Genomic DNA, 20,635 nt, shown 5'->3' on the forward strand with positions numbered 1-20,635 from the left:
AGGCCTGAGGCCTAGTTTCTGGATTCAATGGGGTGTTGATTCAGAAATAACATGGCTGATAATGCAAGTCCATAGATTTTCAGGGGGTTATATGTTCCTACAACTTTCAAAGAGTAGAAGCAGAATTGATTATTTCACGACCATGTTTTATTTCATGCAGTGTCTGGCTCTAATGGTCAAATAATTGACAAATGTAGGGAGTTTTTTGTCCGTTTTAATCTAGAAACTCTAAACAGGTTATCCTGGTTACTCCAATATTGGCAGCATCATTGGGATATTTCTTAGCTTTAGGTTGCCTTTCAAGGTTAATTCAAACTTATCAAGTACTATTTGAAAGAATATGTAAAAAATAACAAGCATTAATCCTAGTTTGGGGTTCACAAATGTTCATTCATTATACAATAACTAACTTATTGTTTTATAAACTTGAAATGTAAAAAAAAAATATATATATATATGTATATATATATATATATTTGTAGCAGTTATGTTCAGTTTGGTATCATTGTTACTGTCTTATGTTCCTGTTAAGCCTGTCTTAAGTTCTTGGTGTTCTTTTTTCTCAGTTTCCCGCCACCAGTTAATCTTCTTGGTTACTCATTAACTAGACCACACCTGATAGTATTCAGTTCTCTATCTTGTGTATATTAGCCCTTCAGTTCCTTTGTCCGTTATTGTTTGCACAAGGCACGGTTTCGTTCAGTTTGTACCTTTGTGGATTTCCTGAGTTTTCTTATTTTAAAAAATACGCTACCATTTCATCCTTTGTGCCAATCTCTTTATCATTATCGGACTAGAACGTGACAGAATAACGGACCTCAAAAGAAAAGGAAAGTCGCAGCTATCAATGTTGCACCACAAAGCTGAGGCCTAGAGGACTATATGGAGGAGTTTCTTAACATCTGCCACCAAGCAACTTGCGATGACCTGACCCTAATGGAAGGTTTTCCTTGTGGGATGGACGAAGACATCCGCTCTGTGATGCCCAAGGGCGACACCTGCTGGAGTTTGGAGGAATACATCAATTTCACTCTATGGGTGGACGTATACTCCCTTTACTGTCGGCAAGGCAGAGGAGAACATTGGCAGCGTTTAGCCCCACCCAACGTCCATCGTCACATCACTGAATCCAGAGCCCAGCCAGCCATCAACCCCACGCACAGACTTTAGGCCAGAGCCCACCGCAGACGGGTAGTTAAAGCCTGCCGCAATGAACGAGCCAGAGCCTAAGTTGAGGACAGAGCCTACTATCGCCCGGAGCCCAAGCCCCACTGTGAGTCTGACCAGGTGTGTGAGCCGGCACAACCGTGCATCGCCGTGGGACTTTTAGTGGAGTTCAAGGGTATGGAAGAAAACCCTGCCCGCAATCCTACCTAAAACTGAATCTCCCGTCTCCAATGGTCCCGCCCAGAACTATGTTTCCAATGTCGTCTTCATAATATTATAATATTACATTGCATATCACCTCATTTCTGAAAACAGTTCGTTCTAAGATTCAGGCTGTTTCTCAATATGCGTTCTTCAGCGATCTTGTGTCCTTGTGTTCTCGCTCTACATCATCATCAACCGTTCGAAATTCAATTCCAATACTCAAGAACTCAAGTACTGCGGAAGCATGAAAGTGCCCGGATGTGTTCTTGATATCGAGGATGCATCAAATGCAGACTTGAGATTATCGAACCGTCAGAAATCCCAGAAGAAACTGCAGGCAGTCAACATACGGAAGTCGGTAAGCTTTAAACTTCTCGTTCTCACTTAAGAGATGCAAATACGTGACGGCTCGTGAAAGTAAACATTTGTCTGTTTGTTTTGCTTAATTTTAATAAAATGATAGCCTGAAGAAAGCCTGCAGTCATTTGTATTGGCATATATAAAAAAATCATTAACATTGACAAAGCATAGGTTACACACACAGGCTACTCATTTTCATAAATACACACGGTAAAATAAAAATATATAAAATTATATTAAAATAATGTAAGAAAAGTTTTAATAGGCTGTGACATTTGTTTGTGATGTTATAATAATAATAATAATTTGTTACATTTATATAGCGCTTTTTCTGAGACCTCAAAGCGCTTTACATAGATGGGGGAATCTCCTCAACCACCACCAATGTGCAGCATCCACTTGGATGATGCGACGGCAGCCATATTGCGCCAGAACGCCCACCACACACCAGCTTACTGGTGGAGAGGAGACAGTGATGAAGCCAATCAGTATATGGAGTTATGTTGTATTAAAGGGATAGTTCACTTTGAAATTAATTTTTGGTATGTTTTAGCTTACCTCAAGGGCATCCAAGATGTAGGTGTCTTTTTTTCCGCAGTAGTTTCAATTTTGATATTTTTAGGTCAAACCGTTCTTGTCTGTCAGTCATATAATGCAGGTCTATGGTCATTATCTCAAAACACAAGCACAGAGTCCAAATTAAAACAATTCCCCGTCGTCCAAAGGACTCTGTGCTTGTGTTTTGAGATAATGACCATAGACCTGCATTATATGACTGACAGACAAGAACGGTTTGACCTAAAAATATCAAAATTGAAACTACTGCGGAAAAAAAGACACCTACATCTTGGATGCCCTTGACGTAAGCTAAAACATACCAAAAATTTATTTCAAAGTGAACTATCCCTTTAATTGTGCATTAGCCGCTAGTTATAATATGCTGGGACAGTCAGATGAGCAACAAGTTTGCAGCACATCTCAATTCTCACAAGGATGCGTTCTGTGTCCTTGCATCCTTCCGAGTTCGTTCTCTCAAGGTCGCCTGGCAAGACCGGTCTCCATGAGAAAGCAAGTCCGTTCTTTGCATTCTTGGAATTGAGAAACAGCCTCAGTCTCTCTGAACCCCTACTTTCCAAGAGCTTACTCTGCTCTGATTGGTCAGATGGCCCAGTATGTTGTGATTGGACTACTGTTTACAGCGCATGTTGGAAATGAAACTCCTATTTAATCTCAGCTCCGGAGGTTTCCTCAGCGCTTGATACACAGTAATATGAACGATTGCGTCGGTTTTACCATATCAACTCCAGCATGAGTCCTCATTCTTTTGAAGTGCACGCAAAGTTGATTGAAACCAGCGCCTTCTCGACATGTCGATAATATGAACCAAACTCATCCAGACCTCAGCTACAATTAAAAGGTCAAAGTAGATGTTGTTCGCCTATAGAGATCATAGACTAGCATCCTTAAAACTGCAGTCTCAAAAACGCGGTTTGAAAGGTCAACGTGTCGGAGGGCTTTAGCATATCATTAACAGAGAACTAGCACGGGAGTGTCAAAAGATGGCAGGTTATCCCGGTATATGTTTTTGTTGATATGAAAATAGGTAAGATTTAGCAATATAGCGGGTTTATGATGTATATTACGATTGTATGATGCCTTTCTCCACTGATGTTCTGAGTTGTTCAAAGCGTTTCTGATGATTGTTAGAAGGCAGACTGAGATTGCGAACGGAAACATAGTTTGTGTAGCATTAGCAACACATTATTAGCTGTTTGATAACATAGTCAAGCAAAAAACGAATCATATTAATTACCGTTATGTGCCTGACGTTGTAAACAGCGATACCATTGTGCAGCATTTACCTCAGTAAGTTGGCCGAGAGAATCTCTGAGCTGGTGTGAGTGAGTGGCGGGGTTAGTTTGCATATTCATAGAACCACGTATACTAAATGAAGCAAGGGTGTAGAGTTGCATTCAAGCTATTTTAAGGCATGAAGTTTTTTTTTTCACGGGAAAAAAACTTAATATGTCATTTTTGTGATCAAAGATGAGCTTTAAAAGGATAAAATGATTGACTACAAGGGGACTTTAAGTGAAACTTCTACTTTGATAGTCTGGTTAATTTAGCTTTTTTGTGTTGTAATTAGGGTTGCTGCACACTTTTTAAAGTCCAATTTAAGGCTTTTTAAGACCTTTTTAAGACCTAAAGAAATCAAAATGAATACCTTACATTAGGAGTGCGCAATATTGACAAAAATATATCTCGATATTTTAAAAGTTTTGTTGATAATAATTAAATTATATTTTGTTCTTGTACTGGTACCATGGCTGGTTTAGGCCTGTTGTTGACAGCAGACTCACAAAGATATTCATATTTTTCATATTCTATGCAGTGGTCAGTTCACAGCAGTGACAGAAATGAACAATATTTGCAACCTTAAATTGATTTCCAGGGGCATTTTCACCTATATATGGCCATTTTTTCTAAACTTATTTAGAGGTATGCATCACCTTTTATGTCAAGTTTATGTCAAACTCATTTGGGGACATACGTTACCTATAACTGTACTGACACATCATCACGCAGAGAAAGCACGAGAGACAAATGCGATGTCAGCTCGCAGTGCCTCGTACATAGTTAAAAGAATGATTACAATATCATCATAGACAATACATATCGCAGACTCCTAAGCACATAAAGAATGAACTTACAATTAACTGACATTTACCAACTTTCTTCTCCTCCTTTCGTGTGCAGGAGACACACGTAGGCTAATATAAGCTTTCCTGTAGCTCAGTGGTAAGAGCATTGTGTTAACAACGCAAGGTTGTGGGTTCGATCCCAGGGGATTGCACATACCTATGTATAAATGTATAGGATAACGCAATGTAAGTCGCTTTGGATAAAAGCGTCTGCCAAATGCATAAATGTAACATGCTGCCGCGAATGACGCGAATTGTCACGTGAACAAGCAAATCCACAAAGATAGAATAATAAAAAAATTATACGTACGCTAATTACTAGCATTTAGATACGTCAAAGTGTCATCTAAAATTTAAGACCCTTCATAAGTAAAAAATAAGACTTTTTATGGCCTTACATTTTTTTTATCTAATTTAATCCGCGGGAACCCTGAATTAAGTTGTAAAAAGCCAAACAATTATTATATTGACTAAATTAAGTTGCTAACATTTGGGCTTATGTCTAAAAAATATATAATGATTGTATGTGTGGTCTTTATAATAATTATTTATTTAAAAAAACGTTTACATTTTTATGAATGTTTTTGTCTGCGGGAAAATACATATTTTTGGTTAATATGAAAGCAGAAATATGAAAATATGGACTTCGACAGTATTGCCACAACAAAATAACTGTGTTAATTCTAATGCCTGATCTGTGATCAGCAATTTCTGATATGTAATAATTCATGTACACCCTAGTGAAAAATGTATATACCAAAATGTATTTGAAATACATTTATTTTATGCTAAATATAATACAAATACATTTACATATTTATGTACTTAATATAAATACTCTACATTTGTAGTAATGTAGAGTATAGAACATGTAATACTAGCTATTTCATATGCAAATATGTTAGCCAATCACAGCAGTGGGCGTTTACACTGAAGTCTCACATCAGAGACGCCACTTCAAACACAGCGTTCAAATCAAAGGGCTAAAATCAGGGTAAGAAAAACGCCTTTTATTTATAAATTATGACAATTTTTTGTGTAAAAATCATACTAACAATATAAGAGTACCCCTGAAAACAATGCTTTTCATGACCCCCTTAAATAAAAATGTACATTCTGAACCAAAGAAAACAAAACAAAAAAATTCTTAAAAAATTAAAAAATATTTTTTTTTTCCCAATGTATCCAGGAAATAACCTAGATGAACAAATATTGTAAAAGCACTGTTTGTTTTTAGTTTATGATACTAATGCATTAATTAATCCTACTCCTACTACTAAGCCAACTAATTGAACCTAATTGTAAAGTGTTACCTGAATGTCTTATTAGTAATGTTCGTGAGAAAGGTGGTATAAATAGGTATAATAACAGAGAAAAGTCATTTTTTATCAGTATATATAAGGTAACAACAACATCTACAAGTCACATAATCATGTATGAAGCAATAGATGATTGCAAAGGATGCACTTCTTTTTACTTCTTGATCTTGATCTTCTTGATCATCTCACTGGCTTGGAGGTATACAATTTCCAGGAGCCAGAGTGTACAGGCATGTATCGGACTGCCAGGAAACTCATATCTACAAATTCTTAAGCTGTTACAATGAGCACTTACACAGCTAATCACTGCGAGGTTAATGCAACTGAATCTATGAAAGAATTCAATGAATGTGTTTAAAACAATTATTAACAAGTAAACAAGACATTTTCGAGCACGGCATATTCCACTTTTCTCTTACGTTTATATTTTTATCTATCATATTTCTTCTAGGAATGCGCCAATCTGACACTCAGTATCTTATTGGTCCAATCAGGTATCAATCAAACAGGACAGCTCCAAATTCGATACTGGTATACCAATTTGCAGTAAAACGTAAAATAGTTACAAATTGCTATGAAATTGCATTGGGCACGTCATTCTCCATTCAACATTCAAACAGAATGTCACATTCGGGTAAGGTAAAACTCTGTAAAACTCTCTTCAAGATGTTCTAACATTCCCGCTTTTTACACATAAACTGAACATAAAGGCCTGTGCTTTTGTTTAAAAAGAATGTATTTTGCAGGATATTTTTGGTGATTCTGAATGATGTGGTACTTGCAATTGGGTGTCTGTTAGATGAGAGCATGGGAGTGGCAGACTGAATGAAACATTCATTATTCATTAAAAGAGAATCATCATGCGTCCAGAATAGGTGCTTTTGTGCCACTCTGCATTGGAGCCTATCATACAGATTTAAGGTTTAGACTATGTTTTTGTTCTGTCGTATCTATCATATCTGTTGTCATATTAGAAAATCTGCGTCATACATTGCACAAAAAAAAAAAAACCTTTATTGTGTGTTTTTATTAATGTAGTATTAACTATTACAAATGCAATGTTGTAATGTCACAAATATAAAAAATAAACCATAAGGGTTTGAAATAAAATTGGTAAATCATATCAGAATTTTCATTTCCAAGTGAACTATTTATTTATGTGGGTGATTATTGACCAATATAAACTGTAATGTGGTCTGTCTGGTTTTTAATTTAATTTAATCGACAACACTGATGGAACCACTGAAAGTTAAAGGTTTAAAAATATGTCCTATTTGAATAAGGGGTACTGCCTAAGAGTTTGGTTGTAACTAGCTCAATTATAAAGCCAGATTCCAAAATGGAGTTTTGCAGCGATGCCATATAAGAACTATTTTGGGTTCAACCCAACAGTAAACAGTAGGGGTGTAACGGTACATGTTTTCTTCCCAAACCGTCACAGTACAGATGTCACAGTTCGGTGCATACAGTCAGACAACGAAAGCAGTCAGTCACTGGCAATCCACACTCCAATCCAGAAGGGGGCACGCGTGGTAATGCAACACTGTTTGCTAACCGCCACAACAAGAAGAGACATGCACCAACCCAAAACAAGAGTTCAGATGGCACACAAGAGCCTATACGCTGTTTCGATTCATTTAAAAAAAATGTAAACAAGCTCCTCCAGAAAACCGGGATGGCAGAAAGAGGCATCCTGTCTGTTTTCTTTATTTTACAAAAGCACAATGTTTCGTTTTTATTGTGAGTGTTGAGTGTACACAAATAAAAATAGACTGTACCAACTATCTCAGGGGGGACTAAATGCCGCTAGGTGGAACAAACTGTAATTTGCACTACTGTCTGTTCAAAATAATTGAAAAGAAATCTAACATTGGGGATTTGTTGCTTTTTCCTGTTGTACCGAACTCATATCGAACCGTGACCCCAAAACTGAGGTACGTACCGAACCATGACTTCCGTGTACCGTTACACCCCTAATAATAACTTCTTAAAGGGGTGATAGAATGTAAAACCAAGTTTACCATGGCATAGTTGAATAACAGCAGCTCAGTGGGTGAAATGGCCATTCACAGAATCTCAAAATCCTATGTCACCTCCTTAATATGAAACTCTCAAAACTTTAAACTGCAGCTGTAAAACGGTCGGATCTCAAATCAGCTCAGATGTGACGTAACACTTGGGGGATTTCCTTATTTGGATCTGGTCTGTACCTTTGTTACGCCCCTAAATTTGCATACACACAGCCCACTTTCTGGGCCCAGGAATATCCATGGTGGTCGTGCCATCAGACACAGTTTAGCCGCAATGGCTTGAGAATGACGAGTTCTCGTGGTGGTTAAAGCTGGCGCCTGGAAATGTATACGAGGCAAACTGCGCCGTTTGTCGAAGACGTTTTAAACTGGGTACAATGGGAATCAAGGTATTTTAAAAAAATATTTTCTCCTTCAAAACAACTGTATTTCTCCAGCTCTATCCAATCGTGAAAAGACCAGGTGTAAAAATGCCCTCCGAAACACATTCGAGGCGGATTTGAATCCGATCGCTCAAACCACTTCAGGAGGAGGTCTGGGCCACATTCCAGGCGAAACTAGACAAATGCACATGTGTAAATTGTACTCCTCCCAAAAATGCTAAAAAAATAAACGTGTGAGAGTGTGTTATAGGCTATAATGTCATGTTTTAGCCAGATATGACGACGCTATTGCAGCACGCATCACCGCAGATGAGCAGCTGAGCATCTATTCATCAAGCCAACGTGCAAACTATCGCAAATCAAAGTGAAAGTAAGTCGCAGACGCTTAACACACAATCATCATCATTAAAGGTATAGAGAAACTAAATGATCTTACCAGGGCTGTTGCCACTCTGTCTAATTGCGGCCTTTTATTTTTAAATTTTAGCTGATGATCAATAAATTGCAGCTCATATCTGTTGCTTTCGGTGACATGAACTCCATTAAATCTGCATATAGCGCAGGAATTGAAGATCAGATTTGAATCCGTTTTGCAAAAACACATTTATGTGACCAAGTGTAAATGGAATCGTTTTGATAAATCCGATAGCTATCCGATCTGAGAAAACGCATGAAGTGGCCAGGTGTTAACAGCCCCTTGGATATTGTAAGCTCACTGTATATTGTAATAATAAATATCATTTTTGTGACTGCAATGATATTTTGTGATATGTGATGATTTATATATATGTGTATGTGTGTATTTCCATTGCAGGTTTGGTCTTAAATTGCATATAAGGTGGTATTAAAAAGGTCTTAAAAAGACTTCAATTTAAGACTTGTTCATATCTGTAGACACCCGGTAGCTATTGTTATCTAGCAGGTACAGTTAATGTGACGGTTTGGTTTAATTGAAATATTTATTCGATAGTAGTTTAGATACACAGTGAGTGCTGCCAATCTTCATTGGGTATGTTGCCTCGTTGTAAACCAACCAATCAGCGTGCAGCTCATCTAAATATTCATGAGCATACTATAAAAGGTAGAAAACCGCTTGTTTCATTCTAGGGCTATTTCTCAGGGTTGCATTAGGGCGTATAAAAGAGCCATGGGGGCCATTTTCAGCCCAACCAATGTTACATACCCTATTTGGATACCTTAAGGAACAGTGTGAAATACCTAGACTGGTTAAAACCAGACCATTCTCAGTAGTAACTGAGTTATGGTCTGGCAAAGCTCCATAGACAAATCATTTCCAAAGGGGCGTCACCAACGGACGTCGCTCAAATGCCTCTCGGCGCAATTGGATAGACCTAAAACTCCAAAAACCAATAAGAGCGATCGTCATGTGTAAAGCCATGCTGCATCCCAATTCGCCTCTGTTACACTACGCCATAAAAGTATACTCTTTTTGTGAAGAAAATTTATTTACTTTTGAATGTGTAGCAAAAAAGTAGGCAACTTTTGGACATACTACTTCATCATCTTTATCGGACGGATCTGTCGCGTGCATCCCGTCATGTAAACTGCCCTGTCAATCATCTTGTCACAGTTAAAATCCTCTATTAAATCGAATTTAATTTCCTACCGTTTCGGAGAGAAATGTAGTAGCATGTTCATCTGCCAGTGGGTCTTTCATGGAGACTGTCCTCATGTGTTTGCAATTTGAATATAATAATGCTGCATTTAAAAGTTGGTGCGCTTCACCAACGGAGTGGACGTCGCTCAAATGCCTGCGCAATTGGATAGACCTAAAACCAATCAGAGCGATCGTCATCGTGTAAAGCCCGCCTCAACGTTTCTGATTGGTGCCGCGATTTCCACGGCATGGAAATGGCATTGAATGAGCTCTTTGCCAGACTACTTGCAGAGCAAATCTAAATTTGCTGGAGTTGTCTGGGTTTTCCCAGGCTATGAAATACCCTATAAAATCATTCTATCACCCCTTTAAAAGAACCATTTTCCTCACTGTGAAGAACATTTTAATAATAATAATAAGAAACTTTTTACACCTTAAAGAGCCTTTTGTGCAATAGAAAGGTTCCATGGATGTTAAACGTTCTTCAAAGAACCACAGATGCCAATAAAGAAAATGTTTAAGCATGCAGATGATTTTGACGAGTGAACTGTTGTGTTATATCATAAAGCTTTGGGCTTTGAACACTGACCTGGCACACAATCCTGCTGAGAGTTTAGAAACAGTGGGTAGGCTATGTCCTGGTCAAATGTGACCTTGTGTGAAATGTCAAATATCAATGGAAATGGCACTACGCCAAAACAGTTTACCTCCACCAACCGCTAAAACCTTCCTAGAGAACTGAAGCAAATGACTTACAGATGAAACAAATGGGTTATGCAGTGGTTTCTGAAGGGTTGCAGTTTTGTTCCTGCTTTGGTCACGGAGAGGCGGGGATAAAAATGCAACTGACCATTTGGCTAATTGTCCATTTAGCATAGCAAATAGGCTTTGCTGTGCAAGTGCTCAAGAGGGCAGGTCCAAATCCAGCCCGTGTCCCAATCACATTCTCTCCCTCCACTTACCTGTCCAGTTTCACTGTTTTCAATTGAAGTAATACAACACCGTTTTTTGTTTTGTTTTTTACTGTAAAATGCTAGTAAAAACCTGCTAATTGGTTAACAGTAAGTTGTCTTACTATATGCGGGGAGAACTGTAATAGAACAAGCCTTTCACGTTTCATGCAAGTCTTCAGTAAAATACTGTTAAATGTACCGTTTTTGCACGTAAAAAGAACAAATAATCGTATATTTTACAGTGAAAAGCTGATAACATATTCAGAGTTTGCTTGTTTTTCATTTTAATAATTGTTTCTTCTTAGTTTTTTTTTGTTATCAGTTATGTACATTAGAGCTGTATGTTACATCTTATGTTGTTAAATGTATGTTTATTGCATTATGTTAGTGTCATGTGATTATGATGTTTTGTTTTGCACCGTATGCATTGCAAACTGACAGTAGCTTAACTGACTGCGTTGAGCCACTGTGATGTTAAATGGCCAATTACATCTAGAACATAGAATAAAACAATAAAAAAATAATTTAAAAAACTGAGCAATTGTACAGTACAATGTCCTCCAGTAGCTAATCCATCTGAAACACACGGCTTACCTTGTGCCTTTATCACCCATCGCGAGGATCTGCGTGCGACACGTTCAGCAGAAACTCTTCTGCTAGTGGGAAAAAGATGAGAGGGGATGACGAGAAAAGAAAAGAGCCGATGGAAAACAGGAGGATGGAGAGAAAGACTGAAAGAAAGATAATTTACTACGCTGCGTTACAGAACCGCTGTCACTTAAGCAGCTCTCCTTGCGGTTTGAGAGCTTTCCAGATGAATCCAATTACAGGAGCATCTTCCACTGCCGCTTGCCAACAGACAAACCCCGCGTTTCCAAATAAAACAAGCGAAAGCCGGCGATTCTTCGCTGCCTTCCTGTTCTGCTCTGGTTTAAGAGTCCTTCAGGTGGGAATTTATTAAAAATAAATGCTGTTGTGTAAGTCCTAAAGCTATAGAAGCGTCCGTTTGATATCCACGCTGCCTCCGTCTACCAGAGCTCTCACCCTCCCTTCCGCTGTGCTTCTCTCTCTCCTTCTCTCACTAACATACACTCGCTGCTGTCTCTCCTCCTCTCTGGGTGTGTGTGAGGGTATGTGTGTGAGCGGGTGCTGAGGTGAGGTTAGTGGGTGATGATACTCTCCAACGCTGAGCAGATATTCTCAGCTCGCCATCACTGTGTGAAACGAGCGCGCGCGCTGTCTGTCGCCGACGCGACGGATGAAGCATTATTTAAATTTTGACATTGACATCATTTAAAGTGGTGTCGCAGTTCTGATCTAAACTCCCTAAGCAATAAATCAATATTGGACAGGATAAATCATATCAATCAGCCATTGAGTGGGTTTAAGATGGTTTTATTAATTGAAAAATCATCCGTGTTTATCACGTTTTTTGAAACAATTTTTTTTGTTGTTACTGGTTTACAGTATCAGTTCAGTGCCTATAGCTATAGGCTAAAATAGCCTAAATTCGTTTCATACAGGAACTGAAATTAATATTTCTAAAAAATAAAAAAGATCATCAACCAAGATGCAGGGTATGGAAGTTTGTTTCCGCCACTGAATAAAAAAAGAAAAAAAGAGGTTGCGACTTTTTATCTTACAATTCGGACTGTTTTTCTCTCAAAGTTGCGTAAACTCGCAATTGCGAGAACAAAGTCAGAACTGAGAGAAAAAAGTAAGAACTACGAGAAAAAAGTTAGAATTGCGTAATATAAAATCGTAATTGCTGATTATAAAGTCAGAATTGCGAGACATTTTTCTTGCAATTCACCCTTTCGCTGGGAGTTTGATTGACAGGCGATCTGACCAATCATAATCCCGCCATCCGCCATTTTGTCCGGCTAAGAAGTCAGGAGAGTTAGTAGATTAACGTCGGCGGACTTGTACTTGAAAAACGGTGTGTACTGATGTCTTTCCGTGGTTGAAACAACATTCCTTCTGATGTTCATTCATTTTTATTTGATACTATAAATGAACTAGAAGGAAGTTGATCGGTTCACGAGCAGCTTTGCTACGGCGATCTGTCATGACACATTAAAGAGTCACACAACGGTATTTATTGTTTAAATTTCTTAAAGAAAAGATCAAATTTGAAAGCTGAGACTTTGTTTCATATCAAAAGTAACCTGTTCTGTCCTCTCTGTTGCGCATTGTCCGTGTCCGCGATGTATTTGTATATTGAGAACATGATGTGTGGTGTGAGAGCGCTATGGCTTGTCAGACCTATCAGTAACTAAAGAGGGCGGGTCTTTGCAAACGGTCAATTGCGAGTTTATATTGGGTCTTTGCAATCGGTCAATTGCGAGTTTACACTTTCACACAGCAATCCTGGTAAATTACCGTAAAATGATCAGAATGACTTTACTGGTAAATGCACAAATATGCTGTTCACACAAGCAACAGCATTCTGGCTTTTTACGGTAAGAGACCATTCACACATCAGCTGGAAAATACCAGTAAATTCTGTGATGTCAGTCATCAGAAATTATCTTTAAACGCAGTGCCGTTGAAAGCGCTTTAGTTTCACTATCTGTTCAATTTGACCAAAAATGTAAACATCTGAGTGAAAGGCATAACGGGTGATCAAACAGAATGCGTTTTTAAGGCCATTGCACACTGAGTCCGAAATTCGCATCCGAAATTTTCGCACGTTAAAAAAAAAATTCGACCTCACGTTATGTCAATCACGCTTGCACACTGTCTACGAAACTTTCGTCCGTAATAAAAAAAATCGGAACAGGTTCGATTTTCTGCGTTTTTCGCATCCACAGCCAGTATTTTGAGAGGTTTTTTCACAATTCAGAGCCACCGTACAACTAAGTTACAAGCGAGCGACAAAATCCACAATGGATTTAGCAGCCAATTCGATCACTAATCATGTATTATTTGGGTATAAAATATAACCTGTATACAGCTGTTCTGTCTGCCCAGCGCTTCCGCCGGCCGCCTGCGTGTGTGTGTGTGTGTGTGTGTGTGTGTGTGTGTGCGCGCGCGCGCGCCCATAGACATACTGCCAGTCTCTGTTCAGGATCGATTGGTTCACGGAAATTGGTGGTCTTGTTTTTAATATGTGGCTCCAGTATCGCTAGCAAAGCATCAAACTGTTCCACTGACATTCTGAGGTAAATTTTGAATCGCTCGGGATAATTTCGCAACTCCTTGATAATAAGGAGGTGAAACTCTCCTCCTCTCGGCGCAATCTCAGGATTGGGTGGACCCAATATTTCCTCTTTCTTTTTCTCTTTTTAAGAAGAAAGAGGGCAACAAAATCATCCCCACTGCTACCCTTGACGAATCCATTTTGTATTTTTTGCGTTTTTTCCCGCAAAGGTTTAATAAATACGCATCGGACTCAGTGTGCAAGGTTTCTGTGCGTGACGAATTTTAAGGCTGACGAACACGAAAAAACGCATACGAAAATTTCGGACTCAGTGTGCAATGGCCTTTACTCTTAAAAACGTGAGCCGCGCATGATAGTAACCAACTGCAGAGCCGCAACGCTGATGAATGGAAAAGGCGGCATGGTCTCGAGTGCGACACGTTGAAAAAGCTGCGAGATGTGGCGCAACGGTCAAATATGATAATTTAGCACATATTTAAATAAAAAACATATTAAAAAGCTTACTGTAAACAGCGCAGAGTAATCATGTCATCTTCATAAGTCTTTATGATTGGCCCAAAGCAGACTTCTTACGTCCATGCATTCTGACTTTGTACGTGATCATACCGGTAATCATCATTCCACGTTCACACAGAGCACATTACCGGTAATTTACTGGTAATGTTACAACTTCCATTACTGGTAAAATGCCGGAACCAATTTACCGGTATTTTTGAAAAGGTCCTGTTCATACATGATCTGTTACCAGTAATTTACCGGTAAATTGCCAGTAAAGACTGAATTGTTTCGCAATTCAGATTTTTTCTGCAATTATGACATTTTTTCTCAGAATTGCGTGATATAAACTCGCAATTGTGAGAAAAAAAGTGGCAATTACCTTTTTCATTTTTTATTCTGTGGCGGAAACAAGCTTATGATAATAGCCTAATGATATTAAGATTTAAAATTACATATGACATCGGATATTACACAGCAATACCCAGCATTTCATAATAACTTCACTGTTATGACAAAAAGTGTAACTCTTAATATTAATATTCTAAAATGAATGCTAAAATCATGTTATATTGGCACTTTCCAAAAATAGGATAAAATGTGGTGTCCCATTACACTTTTATTAGACACCAATCCAAAGTTCTTTTTTTAACACATTTTAAAACACATCAAATCTCTCAACATTTACATTTCAAACAGTTACTGTAAGAAAAAATATCGAAAAACTTATGGTGCACATGCATCTACAAACAAACAATTTAGTCTCAAACTATTGAAACTCTACAAAGTGATAAATCTTCAACCCTGTTACAGTACTTACAACACAGTTACCCGGTTTACCACAGTTAAATATTTTACTATTTCATTTTGATGTTCATTTGATGTAGAAAACATCTGAAAGGGTTTAAACTATGTCATGACATGAATGTTGATGTTTCAGGACCTATTTTTAACCTACAGTATTAATAGAAAGTGCCTATTAGAACAAAGACAAGCATGGACTTATTCTTATTTGCTGTAAACAACAGACTTTATCATCATACTCACTTTTGGTCCTTACTCTGTAGTTTTCCATGGTATAATATAATTATATAAATTTTCAGATCATGAAAAACATTTAAACATATTTAATCATTCATTCAATCTATCAATCTTTTTTTTATTGCATTGCAACATTATTTTCATGACAGTAAGTACATTTTCATTTCAATTCTCATTACTACATGGTGAAACATCTCTGTCATTGCCATAATGCACACATATGCATACATGTAAACTTATAAAGTAAAGTATTTTTAACTTGTAAAGTTTTAACTATGGTATAATTGGTTGTACTGTCTTTTCATTATGCTGATATTATTTTTTTTAAATAATTGTGAATAAATACCTTCTTGTTTTCTTTTTATTCAAGGATGAAATATGACCTGGACATGTTATAATTTTACAATAACTCACAATACAAGGATTTACTGTAAAATCTGTGATTTCTGTGGCACATACCAAATCATAGCAATATGGCAGTTTTAGGTTAATAAATATTCTAGACTTTACATTAAACTCTCTGGGGTCCAACAGCGGACACGAGTAAGATGGGCATTAGACTTTCCTCAGCTAGCCTATAATTAAGTTGCAAATGAACGCAGCAGATTAAATGACATGCCGGTCTGTGAACTACGCTGGACTTGTGTGATCTCTGATGGCAGTAATTTGGTTCTTCAAAGTCAGTCAGAGACTGAAGGCCCTTTTAAATGCTAATCTGAGCACAGTTTAACAGTGAGCATACTGGGTCTCTATGGCAGCACTAAAGAGTGTGGCGGAGGGCAAGGCTTCCTCTCATTCATTTTTAAAACACCAGTCCCTTTTTATAAGAGTCAATCCAGTATAACTGAGCTCTTCCCTGAGGCAGTGATTAACAACATGGGATCTAAATGTCACTAGAACACTAGTGAAAATGTTTCTATTTTGCATTTTTCTAAGTTAAAACTAATTAAATTTTTTCTCATTTATATTTCATAACAAATTATATTAGCAGCATAACAATTTGAGTATTAAAACTCAAAATATGATATTCGGTGCGTCTCCCTTTAGCTTTAATCTCAACACTCAAGCTGTATGAACTTTGTGCAAACCTGAAGATCATGTTATTCTGCACGTGATATTAGTCATTATCATAATGATAATGTCACAAATTTGCTTTAGTAGATTTCATTAGTGATATATATCAATAAGATGATCAAATAAATCATAATGATTCAGATTTTCATTGTGGTATAAGACATCTGATATATATTACGGTTCAAAAGTTTTGGTGTCTGTAAGATTTTAAGACAAACTCACCTCTGCTCATCAAGGTTGCATTTATTTGATCACATCAAAAACAGTAATATTGTGATATAGTTTTACAATTTAAAATATTTTATTTTATTTTAATATATTTTAAGTGTAATTTATTCCTGTAATGGCAAAGCTGAATTTTCAGCATCATTACTCCAGTCTTCAGTGTCACATGAACCTTCAGAAATCATTCTAATATGCTGATTTGCTGCTCAAGAAACATTTCTGATTATTATCAATGTTGAAAACAGGTAATATTTTTGTGGAAACCACAATAAAAAAATGTTTTCATGATTCTTTGATGAATAGAAGTTTAAAAGAGCAGCATTACTTTAAAAAAAATGTGTAACATTATAAATGTCCTTACTGTCACATTTGATCAGTTTAATGCATCCTTAAATATTAATTTCATAAAAAACTTATATATAAAATAAGTATTTTTCATAAAAAATTTTTTTTTAAGTATATATATATATATATACAGTATATATATATATATATATATATATATATATATACACTTTTTTAATATTTATATCTCTTTTTGCATTGCATTCAAGAATCAAGGTCATTGTGTGACAATATACAATGGGCTTTAACCAGGCATTGAAAATTCTGTGTGTGTTTTGGTCTCTAAAAATAGGACTGATATGCGAATAGGCTCAGGTTGAGTTTCCACATATTCAGAAATGTGCTGTCATGTTCTTAAAACTGGTTGGTTCCATTTTGTTCATGTTTCCCTTTGATATCAAATCCCAGAGGCTGAAATATCTGGTGTATGTCAAGAGATCTCAGATTTTAAAGTGGCTGGCAATTATAGTAAGAAGTCAAGCAACGGGAAGGCCTACAAATGCTTCGCCACGTCCTGCGTCAGTAATTCATTTGTAACAAGGTTTCAAAACAAAACCCAGACAGCTCCGCTCGACAGTCGCCAGACCCCTGTAACATTAGCACATCTGTTTGTGCTTTTGAATGACACGGCTTCTTAGTAACAACGACTGTCACAACACTGAGGGTCGTGCTCTTGACGGAGTGCAGAGTGTGAGCTTTTCCCAACAAGGTTGTGTTGTGATGACATCCCTGAGTGCATTTCCAGGAGTGATTTCAGTTGATAAGATGGAAAAAGGGAGCCCATGTCTGGTCTCAGATATCACTCCAGAGCACAGCTCGACGGCTCTTGTCCACGCTTACCACGTATTCGCCCGACAACGACCAGGCTACAGCGCTTATTGGAGCACTGCAAAAAGAATTCAATCTTAGAATTCAATTTAAAGGCGAAATTAAAGAGATAATTCACCACATCCCACACACACAAAAATCTGCAAAAGTGGAATTATTGACACAAAAAGCCCCATAAAAGTGTTCCATACAATTAAATTATGGATTCCAATTATTCTAATGTCATCCTAAATACCAAGATATAGCTATGTGTGAGAAACAGACAGATATTTAAGTTAACGGAGTGTCTATTTACACTTAGTGTAAATAGCCCGCCTTGTTGGCAGAGGCTATTTACACTAACTCCACCCACTGACGTCTGGTTGGGCAGACACATTAAAGGAAGACGATGGATTGTCAACAGTAGCAATAGTGTAGGGGTAAGGCACATGCCAGGAAGTTGTGACGCAAATCAACCCAAGTTTGAATCTGCCTTTTTCCGAACTCGCTCTACTCCCTTTTCCCATCACATATCAGATCGGAAAGGCATTTATTTTCAATAAAAATGAAGAAAATGTTAGAAAAGTGGAAATTAAGTGTCTAATGGTTATTTAATAATAAAGTGTGTGTGTGTGGGGGGGGGGGGGGGGGGGGGGGGGGCTTTATTGTCCCAATAAGGTGGCATCCATTTTGAATCATTTTAATAAATATGATAATTTACACTCTTATGTTATTATTGCATACCGTTTAATGTACAACAACACTGAGGTGCAAATAGTATCTGCCACTATTTATAAGTATAAATAGCATCTAACTACTATTTACACTTTTTGCAAAGAAAATACTGCTATTTGCACAGTGTAAATAGAATCTATCGCTATTTTCGCCTATTGTCAATAGCATATAGCTAAGAAAATGCTGCTATTTTCACTTAGTGTATATATAATCTATTGCTACTTGCACTTAGTGTAAATATAGTTGTAAAATTGCAAATCAGGCTTATTGGCAAAATTTACAGGCTTGCAGCTGTTTGCAGGGAACAAATCAAACAAAAGTAATTGAAATTGCTCAACACAACAAATGTTTCAAGTGGTTTCCCCAAATTCAACTGAAAATGTAACTTTTAATGACTTCTGCAGTCTCAAAAATTATTAAACCCCTTCATGTCAAGCATATTTAGTACTTAGTAGAACACCCTTTTGCTGTTATGACCTGCTGCAAACGAGATGTATAACCAGACACCGGCTTCTGGCAGCGTTTCCTCATGAGCAATGGCCTCCAGTTCAGTAATATTCTTGGGCTTGCATGCTGCAACCGCCGCCTTCAGATCCCACCAGAGATTTTCTATGGGGTTCAAGTCAGTACCTGATGGCCACTGTAGAAACTTCCAGGACTTCTTCTGCAACCAAGCCTTAGTGGAATTTAGGGTATGCTTGGGATCATTGTCCTGTTGAAAGCTTCAGCTTCCTCACTGACGGCATGATCCTGATACTTCAATAAATCCATCTTGCCTTCCACACGCTGCAGGTTTCCAGTGCTAGAGGATGCAAAGCAGCTCCAGAGCATCACCGAGCCCCACCATGCTTAACTGTAGGCAATGTTCTTTTCAGCATATGCTTCATTCTTCTTCCTCCAGACATACCGCTGATCCATAGAGCCGAAAAGTTCCAGTTTTGTTTCATCGCTCCACAGAACAGAATCCCAAAACCTCTGTGGCTTATTTATATGATTTTGAGCAAATTGGAGCCGAACTATGCTTCCAATGGTGTCTCTAGGAACATTAAGTGCCTTCGCTATCTTTTTGTATCCTGTTACTTGTTTGTGAAGGGTGATGAAATCTTCTCTTAACTTTTTGGACAATTCTTTTGACTTAGCCATATTTCTAACATGCAGTCAAACGTGACACTCAACAAACCTAGCCAGTTCAGATATTTCATGTGTTCTAGCTCAAGCACACCTGGTGCAACTAATGAAGCCCTTGATTAGTTGCATCAGGTATGTTTGAGACAACACCTGTTTTGCAGATGTGTGCTGTTATGAGGGATTCTATTCAGGGGGTTGAATCATTTTGAGATTGCAGAAGTCATTAAAGGTTGCATTTTCTGTTGCTATTTAAACAGTGTAAATAGCAGCTATTGCTATTTTTCCTTGGTGTAAATAGCATCTATCGCTAAGAAAATATGCTATTTTCACTTAGTGCAAATAGTCGCTGCCAAAAATTTATATTTGCTGAAAATCTTTCTTTAAAACCTGTCAGACTTTAGGGTTAATTTAGTCATAATGACAAATTTTGACATAATGATGGCTTATTTGAGTGACTTACAATAAAAACTAATCTGAATGAATCTTGTACAGTGGTGTAACTCACTAAAAATGTCACGTTCAAAAAAGGTCCACTGTCTATTGTCAATAGTGTAGCAATGTATAAAGCATAACTCACACTGAAGTCACTTTCAAACCAAGCAGCTTACTACTGGTCAGAACAGCAAATTCACATGACCAACTATATCAGATGGTAACTTTTTCGCCTTAAATGCGTAGATACCAACTGAAATGACTGTAATTTGCCTGCAAAATTTTGCAGAGCAACGGGTAAATGTGACCGCACCTTAACTACTACGCATCGTTGGAAAAAACGTAATAACTTAGTTGAGCAACCGGCATTCGAACCACATTGGTTCAGCAGTATAGAAAAGTCCTTAATGACATCAGTTCTGCTAATTAATTGCTTTGAGATCGAATTTACTGT

At 37.5% G+C, this 20,635-nt stretch overlaps 2 protein-coding genes across 3 annotated transcripts in view; both read right to left on the bottom strand.

The window, feature by feature from the left end:
- Window positions 1-17,203, bottom strand: part of arrb1 (arrestin, beta 1) — a 72,036-nt gene extending 54,833 nt beyond the window's left edge. Inside the window, exon 1 of the mRNA XM_082180674.1 lies at window positions 11,331-17,203. Within this exon, the coding sequence (XP_082036800.1) occupies window positions 11,331-11,350 (20 nt within the window). The 5' untranslated portion in view covers window positions 11,351-17,203. The remainder of the gene's footprint in view (window positions 1-11,330) is intronic.
- Window positions 17,204-17,219: 16 nt separating this feature from the next.
- atg16l2 (ATG16 autophagy related 16-like 2) overlaps window positions 17,220-20,635 on the bottom strand; it is a 36,078-nt gene continuing 32,662 nt past the window's right edge. For both annotated transcript variants that reach the window (XM_082180648.1, XM_082180647.1), the window contains one exon: window positions 17,220-17,965. In XM_082180648.1, coding sequence (XP_082036774.1) covers window positions 17,872-17,965 — 94 coding nt within the window. In that variant the 3' untranslated portion in view covers window positions 17,220-17,871. The remainder of the gene's footprint in view (window positions 17,966-20,635) is intronic.

Source organism: Leuciscus leuciscus, assembly GCF_965113295.1.
Source record: "Leuciscus leuciscus genome assembly, chromosome: 9".
Lineage (NCBI taxonomy): Eukaryota > Metazoa > Chordata > Actinopteri > Cypriniformes > Leuciscidae > Leuciscus > Leuciscus leuciscus.